Source organism: Mus pahari, chromosome 11 (genome assembly GCF_900095145.1).
Source record: "Mus pahari chromosome 11, PAHARI_EIJ_v1.1, whole genome shotgun sequence".
Lineage (NCBI taxonomy): Eukaryota > Metazoa > Chordata > Mammalia > Rodentia > Muridae > Mus > Mus pahari.
The window spans coordinates 6,242,392-6,252,466 of NC_034600.1; the positions used below are offsets into that span (position 1 = coordinate 6,242,392).

The 10,075-nt window shown below is 39.8% G+C and overlaps 1 protein-coding gene across 1 annotated transcript in view; it reads right to left on the reverse strand.

Annotated features, from left to right (window-relative positions):
* Positions 1–4,389: 4,389 nt before the first annotated feature.
* Sdha (succinate dehydrogenase complex flavoprotein subunit A) overlaps positions 4,390–10,075 on the reverse strand; it is a 28,623-nt gene continuing 22,937 nt past the window's right edge. The window contains exons 11-15 of the mRNA XM_021208175.2: positions 8,805–8,923; positions 7,756–7,867; positions 7,436–7,566; positions 5,967–6,080; positions 4,390–5,304 (exon numbers count right to left, since the gene is read on the reverse strand). Coding sequence (XP_021063834.1) covers positions 5,218–5,304; positions 5,967–6,080; positions 7,436–7,566; positions 7,756–7,867; positions 8,805–8,923 — 563 coding nt within the window. The 3' untranslated portion in view covers positions 4,390–5,217. The remainder of the gene's footprint in view (positions 5,305–5,966; positions 6,081–7,435; positions 7,567–7,755; positions 7,868–8,804; positions 8,924–10,075) is intronic.

Consider the following 10,075-nt stretch of genomic DNA (forward strand, 5'->3'; position numbering starts at 1 on the left):
TTCTCATTAACTGTTCATCTCGCTTGTTGAATAATCTTTTAGACTTTTCTGGTTCTTTTATTTAGCATCTGAAATCTATTTTTATTCTGTCCTCTGACTCCTTTTCTCTTTACCAGAAATAAAAATATTAACCATAATTTTCCTACTTGAACTGGAAGTTTTCCAGTACAGAGAAACTTCAGCAGACCCAAGGCTGCTGAATCCGGGACTCTACCAGCTGTTTGCTGACTTTGGAATGCTATAAAGGTCCAGTCCCAAAGAGAACACCTTCGGCAACAGCTTACAGGTAGTTGTCTTCCAGGCGCCACCATTTATCTCATTACCTATCTCAGGTTTAGTTTCCTCCTAACCAGGTCTGTTCTAAGCTTTCCAGAAGAGAAATAAATGAGATAACCCTGTCCTCCTATGATGTTAATCATATCATGTGTCTGCATATTGGGCCACTCTTTCCTTTAGCCTAATTCTCTGAGCTACTTCTTTGAGCTACTATATACACAAAATTGTTTTCCTTTAGAACTTTTCTAAACATTGGCTCTTTCTGGGAGCTGAGGTGCATAAAATGGGTAAGTCATTGTCATATCTTTTTTTTGTTTGGTTGGTTGTTTTTTTGCTTTTTTGTTTTGTTTTTTCGAGACAGGCTTTCTCTGTATAGCCCTGGCTGTCCTGGAACTCACATTGTAGACCAGGCTGGCCTCAAACTCAGAAATCCACCTGCCCCTGCCTCCTGAGTGCTGGGATTAAAGGCGTGCGCCACCACCACCCGACCCATTGTCATATCTTTTGCATGTCATATCTTTTGTATGTGCACAGATGCATGCATGTTCTTATACATATCTAATTTAAGTGTACCTCTAAGCCACATTGGTTCCTTTGCTTAGAGGTGGATTGCACACTGAACATTTGCACATGGAAGACAAGTTTTTAGTTACCTTTCCTGACAGAGTCAAATATGCTCAGCACACCCTTCTTTCTCTAGTGTTAAAACTGTCACTTGGCTCCAATAAAATTCTGGTTTGAATTTAATACCAAAGAGAACCTATCACTTTTTATGTAATTCAAGCTTCTCAGTGAGTATAGTCGAGTGTGTCAAATGTGTGCTAGATGGTATGAGGAAGCAGCAAATGTCCACAAACCACCACTGGCCAAAGATGAACTTGTTCTGATATGCTTGGTCTGACAAAGCCACTTGTCACATGAGGCTACAAAGAACTGAGATGGACCAGTGTAACTGAAGTAGGTTCAAATTTCAAGTTCAAATGTAACCAGTTACATGTAACTATGACAAAGCATTGCTCAGTTCAAGTCTGAATGTCTTTTTGTTTTCTTCAAGGTGCCATTATACCTGACACCTTTCTTTACTTACCTGATTTGCTGCTGCTTTTACAATGTTTAATTTTTGAAGTTCTGAGACCTGTATTTTAAAAGATTCTGATTCCTAGCTCATTAGTGAATTAGAAATTTACATTTGTGATTACTAGGAAACCATCACCATTATGCTGCAGGAGACTCTTGTGTTTCAAGTACTAACCTTCACTACTGCTCTGATACTCTTAGTTTTGCATACTCATCAAATGTTCTGAATGGAGCCATGTTATTCAGTAGCCACAACTTTCCACTTGCTATCCTACCTTCTGGTACCCCATGTCATTCTAGAGTTTTCAAACTCCTTGGTCATTCTAGAAATACAAATTTTGGGGTACAACCATAAGCTTGGGAATTGAAATTCCTGGTGCAATAAAGCAGGTCAATCTCCTGTCTCTCTTCTTGCTAGTGCTTTTGTTGGTTTGTTTTTTTAAAGCAAACAAACAAGCATACATTTATGTTATATGAAATATGTGATTTATGTGTGTGAGATTCTTCCTATATAGCACAAGCTATGTTTAAATTTTCTTTTTCATTTTCATTATTTTTAATTATGTATGTGTCTGTGTGGGTGTGGGCCTAAGTGCAGGTACCCAAGGAGAACAGAGGGATCAGATACCCCTGAGAATAGTTAAAGATGGTTATGAGCTATCCCATGTACTGGGGAACTCAGGTTCTCTGAAAGAAAAGCATGAACTTTTAACCTTTAAACTCTCTCTCTAATCACCATATCTCAATTTTTTTATCCTCACACATCAGCCTCCAGAGTACTGGGAAAACAGGCACAGACCACACCTAAGATCTTCCTCATTCCTCAGCTTTACAGTATCTCCACCATATATGAATCACTGATCCCCCAGCAAGTAACTGTTTTTTTTAATAATAAAGACAATAAATGTTAGAAACTTGGCAGTCATTTAAGGCAAGTGTAACTGTGGGCTTTTGCTCCCAGCCACTTTGTTCCCAAAAATAACAACTCTGAGATCAATTATTTACTAATAAATGATTAGGCCATGAGCTTTGATGTAATCCGTGACTAGCTAGTTACTTATATGACATAAATTAGTCTATGTCTTCCACATAGTTACCTCTTCTCAGGTTTATGCAACTATCTCTTCCAGAGTTCAAAGCGAATCTCTCATATGCCTCACTTTTACAAACCTCTTTCTCTCCCTGTCAGATGTCCCACCTTCTAATTCTGCTTTGGCTCACTGGCCATAGGTTTTTATTGATAGGTAATGCTTCCACACAGCTCATAAAAGATTCTCTACACAGACAAAGCATTAAACTAAGATTCTCCTGCCTCAACTTTGAGTTCTGAGATTACAGGTATGTACCACCATGCCCTGCTTAAATTTCATCCTGCCCTCTAATTGGATTATGAAAAATATGAGCTCCACTTCCATTTTCCTGAAGACTCAATCTTAAAGCTCATTTTGGTTTTGTTTGTTTGGTTGTTTTTTTGGTTTTTCAAGACAGGGTTTCTCTGTGTAGCCCTGGCTGCCCTGGAACTCACTTTGTAGACCAGGGTGGCCTCGAACTCAGAAATTCGCCTGCCTCTGCCTCCCGAGTGCTGGGATTAAAGGCGTGCTTCACCATGCCCGGCTCATTTTGTTTTTTTTGTTTGTTTGTTTTTTTGTTTTTTTTTTTAAGATTTATTTATTTATTATATGTAATTACACTGTAGCTGACTTCAGACACTCCAGAAGAGGGCATCAGATCTTGTTACAGATGGTTGTGAGCCACCATATGGTTGCTGGGATTTGAACTCGGGACCTTTGGAAGAGCAGTCGGTGCTCTTACCCGCTGAGCCATCTCACCAGCCCTCATTTTGTTTTTTAAGTAGAGTTCTAGAACTATTGAGACAAAGAGCAAATGCTTAAGTAGTTTTGTTAGATGTTGCCAAATTCTCTTCTACCAAAGCTGTAGTGATTTGCATTTCCATCAGCCATTTACAAGAGTCCTTGCACACAAATCACTTTGTGTGCTTACAGTGTTTACCAATTTTATAGGTGAGGAATCTTTTCTTTATTGTTTTTTGGAAACAAAGTCTTGCTAGGTAGACCTAGCTGGCCTCCCAACATGGGGCAATCTTCTGCCTCACCCTCTCCAGTGCTGCGAGAATAGGCAAGCAGCACCATGTTTGCCTGTGGTGGTTTGAATATGCTTGGCCCAAGGACCGGCACTTGGAGTAGGTATGGCCTTGTTGGAGGAAGTGTGTCACCGTGGGGATAAGCTGAGAGCCTTTCCTCCTAACCGTGTAGGAGCCAGTCTTCTCCTAGTGGTCTTCAGATCAAAATGTAGAACTCATGTACTGACAGTTCCTCCTGTGCCATGCCTGCCTGAATGCTGCCATTTTCCCACCTTGATGCTAATGGACAGAACCTCTGAACCTGTAAGCAAGCCCCAATGAAATATTATCCTTTATAAGAGTTGTCTTGGTCATGGTATCTGTTCACAGCAATGGAAACTTGACTAATACACTGGCTTTCGTATAGCTTTTCTCTCTTCCTCCTCCTTCTCCTTTTTTTAAGTTTTGAAGTATAATTAGCAGAAAATAACAAACATAATTATCACACAAAACTTTCCTCCTAATCTTTGGGACCTCTTCCTCCTCCTCCAAATCTGCATAGAGCTACTGATCTTTTGTTATTACATGTCAGTTTGCAGTTTCTAGACTTCAAGTGAAATCAGTGTGTGTACTTCTTGACTTCTTTCCCTTGTCAATAGCATTGAGATTCATCCATGCTGCTGTGTATACCAAAGCCCATCCTTTTCTAGTGTTGATGAACACTGTATGGACAAAATACAATCATTTTTTTTCCTGCATGCAAAAAGCAACTTTTCTGTGGCTACTTTCTATAACCGACACAAAACTTCTGGGTTATTTCTAGTGGCTAGATTCCTATCACCTTTCCCTTTTTATTTCTGGCCCGACAACCCTAATGCCAAGCTCCACTCTCCACATAAGCATGTACTATGCAAATTTTATTTATTTTGCTGTGATAGAACACCTTGACCAAAAGCAACTTTGAGAAAGGGTTTATTTGGCTGACAATTACTAGTTAAAGTCCTTCATTTCAAGGAAGTCAGGGCATGAACTTGAAGCAACTAGTTACATTCACAGTGAGAAGTAGACAATGAATAAATGCATGCATGGGGAAGGCTCAGCTTGCTCTTATACAGTCCATACTCCTTTGACTAGAGGATGGTGGTGCCCACAGTAGACTGTCTTCCTTAACAATTAACATAATCAAGCCAGTCCCTCAAAGACATACCCGTGGACCAAACAGAAGCAATCCTTCATTGAGACTCTCTTCTTAGGTGATGCTAGATTTTGTCAAGTTGACAAAACTAGCCAACACATACTCCCTCAAATATACATGGACATATGCATATACCTCTCCCCACCAGGAACCTAAACAAGGTACTGGCTTGAAACCATATCCAAACTTTCCTTCAAATTATGAAGGACCTGCCCCACTTTGCACAGAGAATGAACAAAACAATACTTGAAAAACACAAGTGCTGCAGCTAGACAGGGAAAGAAAACTATATTTGCTTTTTTCAGACCAATAGAACTAAAAGCAAACACTACACGGTTTTATTTGGAAATAAAAGACTGCTCATTTGTACTTCACTTAAGAATTATGCCAGTTTTATCACTGCACAAGAATAAAGAGACAAAGTGCAACTCAAATCCCTTACAGCAAGTACTACCAAGCTGTTGATCATAATCTATGAAATGACTCCTTGTTCATGAGAGCAGAATTTTAACAAGACAAGTACGAGCGGAAACCCAGGTAAGCTATGGTATATAAGCACATAAGCTGGTCCTGTAGCTGTCAGGTTTTATCAGTAGGAACGGATAGCAGGAGGTACGGTGGCACAGTCAGCCTCATTCAAGGTCTTGTCAATAACAGGTCTGTACTCCAAAGTAACCTTGGAGAAAAGAGTCAGGGTGAATCAAGGCATGAATATTTACAAACAGCCATTTCTTCTGTGCTGCTGGAAATTAGGTCATCAAGTACATTTATAGGCATGAGAACTTTAAGACAAAGGAGTCACAAGTTGGCTATGAAAATTATGGTAATTCCTCCCACCCCATCTCCCTCTACAGCTTATGCTGGCCTCCAACTCAAGCTTCTCCTGCCTTAGCCTCCTGCTACCAGGTGAAGAGCTGTCTCTGTCATGACATTCTGCTCAATTGAACGAGTTCATGCAACAATGGACTTAACTTTCTGAAACCGCAAAATCTTTAATTCTTTTAAGTTATTCATGACAAGTATTTCATCACAGTGATATAGATACTAATAATAGTCACCACTAACTCCCTACCACAAGCATGAAACATCTGATTATTGCCCAATGCTCTTCATCTAGTACAGAAGATGAGAACCAATCCTATACTAAAGGTCCCCATGAACCACCCAGGCACTGGTTTCTGTTTCTAACAAGAAGCATGACTCACGTTACTTTTTTTCAGTGATATTTTGGTTCAGTTAACAACTGGTTTAAAACTAGGTTGCTTTCTAAACTGGTCAACCATCAAAGGCCAAATAGAGTGGCTCAGCACATCCCTGGGCTAATGCATGCCCACATACCTTCCCAGTCTTGATGTCCACATATGAGAGGGTGTGCTTCCTCCAGTGTTCCCCAAATGGCTTCTTCTGCTGTCCCTGGATGGGCTTGGAGTAATCATACTCATCGACCCGCACCTGAGGTAAAAACATACCTCCATCTCTCACCAGAGAACATCATTAAAACCACAGAAAATATTAAAGATGCACAGAGAAGCCCGGGAAGTAAACACTATGGCAAAGGGCTTTTAGAGCCAGGAATGCAAATATACAACATCCACTTCTGCATTTTCTCTTACAACTCTGTAAGTAGATATTAGAATTAAATATCATTTATATAATTTTTCCTTTGGCTCCATGCACTGAGATGTCTTCAACTTTTCTCTTCGGCATTTTTAATTTAAATGGGCTTTTGTTTTGTTTTGAGACAGGGTCTCTCTACATTGCCCTGGCTGTCCAGAAACTCACTATGTAAACCAGGCCTCAAACTCAGAGATCTGCTGTCTTCTGCCTGCCAAGTGCTACGATTAAAGAAAGAAACATGCCACTACATCCAAATTAACTGTTTTATAAGTTTAGCATTTATATTGAAGAACTTTTAAGTGTCAGTACACTGATTGCTAGTGAAGAAAACTTTGCATCAGGAATAGGTTAAATGAGCAAAAGGCTCTTCAAATAAAAACCAAGATCAGATACCTTGCTGTTTCTACTGAAAGCAAATATAGGAGGAGAGGCAAGAGGAAGTTCCTTGCCTGAGCCAAAGGGCTAAAGCATAGCCCTAGCTGTTGTACATTCCTAAGTACAGTATAAGCCTGCTGAGAGTAAGCAGAATCTACCTCAAATTTTCAAAGCCTTATTTAGCTCTGTTCCTAGCAGTTAACTTTGAAGAAGCTCCTTGGTACATATGTTTGCCTATGTCTCTTCTCATCCACTTGATCACTGCAGGTTAAATCAATACATGTTCATAGCAAATGAAAACTTGTGCTTAGGTTACTTTTCTATTTACTCATCATCCTACACTATCCAGAATCTGTGTACCCATCGTGGAAAGTCTAACTCTTTAGTTGATGTATTCATCCTAAACTTGGAGCTACACCCAAGCTTCATGTGATTTTTTTACCATCACATGTAGAATCCAACATGTGTGTTCTGTACAGACAACAGTCTGCATAAAAACCATGGACAGGGCAGATCTCTAATTCCTTTTCCAAGCCTCAAGACAGACTCAGTAAGTCAGCATTTCCTGGTATGGTCACTGGCTGCACTTTACTACTAGCCCTGTTAAGAACCAGGCCTGTTCTGCTTACAGATCCTACATGGACTAACTCAAAGCAAGAAAAAGGTCTAAGAGTAAAAATATGAATAAAAAATATGGAAGGAAAAAGTGTTTTCCTTGATTTTGTTTTGGGAAAATAAACGAAACATAGAAAGCAAGCAGGGATGAGACCTGGGTGGGAAATGTCGGGTCAATGTGATGTATCTTGAAGACATACTTTGTAATCTTCCCTGGCATGAGCTCCCCGCGACTCCTTCCGAGCTTCTGCACCATATATGGTCTGCAGTGCACATAGCATCAGATTCTGCAGCTCGAGGGTCTCCACCAGGTCTGTGTTCCAAACCATTCCTGGGGATACACAAGAACCCATGAGAGACAAGTAGGACCTGGTCATGTAGGTCCTCTGGACATAAAGGCAACATACAGTGTGGGGAAGAGATGACTGGACAGCAAGCATGGAATAAGACAGTGGTAAAAGGGACAGATACCAACCTATCCCAAAGAAGGCAGTATCCTCTGAGAGTACTGCTGACTCACCCCTGTCAAATGTCTTTAGATGCTTTAGGTCTCCATAGAGCTGGCTGATTTTTTCACAGCCTTCTTGCAATACACTTCCCACACGGAATACTGCAGCATGGTTCTGCATCGACTATCATAAAATACCATTACAAATTTTTAATGCAAAGAAAGACAGGCAAAAACTCGTACAACTTCCTATTTTCTACATTTGATATGTTTATACAACTTAAACTAGGAAATTCAGACAATGAGTTAAATTTAAACTTAACGTAATTTATTTTCCTGGAGAAAGGGTCTTACTATATATGCATGTGATCTTCCTATTATAGCCTTCCAAGTATGCCATTTTACCTTGGTAAAAATAAAATTCTGATTAAACTTAAAATATGTTTCTATGTATATTATCTATCTTACAACAAATCTATATGTCACTTAAAATTATTTTACTTCTCTGGCAGCATTTCTGGAACACAACCATCCTAGAGTCCAAGTGGGCTAACAGTAGTGGGTACAAAACTGGGAGGTCATGAGAGTAAGGAGGAACCAAGGCCTGGGAACCCTGGGGCCAGGTACTGTCCCACTGTCTTAGGGGCTAGGTTAGCTCCTGCACATTTCACTCTCTTCACTTTCTGACTTTGTTATGGTATAAGATTCAGTCTGAGGACATCTCTCTCAGAGCTGAAAGGGCTAAGTAAAGCAGCACAACTAGCTCTGGGCAATGAAAGGTGAGCAAGGGAGCGATGCTGGCTTCTAAGTGACCTGGGATGCAGTTTTTGATGGTCTTCCCCTTCCTACTGGCTGTAAGACACATGACAGGCAGTACTAGTCTGAGGATGGATGTCAAGCTCACATAAAAAAGTGCCAGAGAAAGTCAAGACCCTGGTATTAAAGCTGCAGCTTATTTCTGCCCTAAATTAAGAACTCCAATGGTCCATGTGGAAAGAGACACTTCTGCATGAGAGGCTCCTGATCACTTCTATACTCTGCTTGGCAAAATGAGGAACAGGTCCTCCTGCTGTCAACCTCAAGCACTCATGCAGGGTGGCTGTCACTTTGTTTGCTCCTACCTTCTGCATGCTTAGGCGTAGTTCTGATGTTCTTATACTTCCATCAGCAAATCTCAACTTGTCAAGATTCATAACCGACTCTTCTCCAGCATTTGCCTTAATTGGAGGAACTTTATCTCCTTAAAAGAAAGTCAGATTTTAACTTTCAAAATCACTTATGGGGAAAAAAGAAAGATTCTGAATGCCACTCAAATTATATAATAGCCATTCCAGGAGTTTGGAAAGCATAGACAGAATCTAAGCCAACATTGTTTGGCACCAACCTAAGGAATGAGATACTGACTCAGAGTCAGTTCTTAAGAACATATACAGAAAAAAAGATATGTGATCAGACTTATTGTTACTCTAGTAAGGAAACTGGTTACCCTTAAGATAGTGGTCCCAATTTGAGATGTTAGCCTCACACTTTTTCTGATGAAGGAACAGGTAGCTATCCTATGTGTCTTGAAAAGCTGCCTGCTGGTCTTAACTCTTGAGTTCTCTTAACAAAACCTCAAGATCATGACTTTTAGGCAGTAGGAACAACTTAGATATACTGGTTAGCATTGGTGAGGCCCCAGGTTTTGTACCACCTACCCTCCACCCCCACCCCAATGAAAGAATTCTCTCTAATTTAAAAAAAAAGTTCTGAGTGAGGCATTTAAAAAGTTGTTTTAGATAGCATATGCATTTTCTAATGAGAAATGCAGGCAACAACTGATTCCAGCTTCCTCCTTTCTTTCCAAGGACTCCAGGTAAATGGCTCTTATATGTCACCCCAGGCTTGCAAATAGTTCATTTTTCTTCCTCCCTCTCTCTTCTCTGTCTTGAGATAGTCATGAACTCAGTATATAGTTCAGATCAGTCTTGAACTAACAATCTTCGACCTTAGCCTTCTGAATATGCAAATTATAGGTTTATGTGCCTGGCTCCTTTTTAGTGTTTAAAAAAAAAAATCTCTTAATAAAACCGACTTTTCTCATGATACACATTTTAAAAAATTTCAACACTACTATAAAAAGACTTGTACTTAACACTATGAGACCATTACTTTTGGGGGGAAAATATTACAAACCTTTTCATTTTTAAAATCAAAGACAGTGAAATTTGTTGTCTTTTTGTTTATATTTTTTTTTAGTAGAGCTTTTCAGGTTTTGGCAAATAGAGTCGTGTTTAAGTAAAACCACCACTAGACCAGTCTAGCAACCATGATCTGTTTCTTACAGTTTGCTATTTCCAGAATTAAAATCACATGTAGTCTTTTGAGTCTTACTCTAAACATTTAGTCCTTT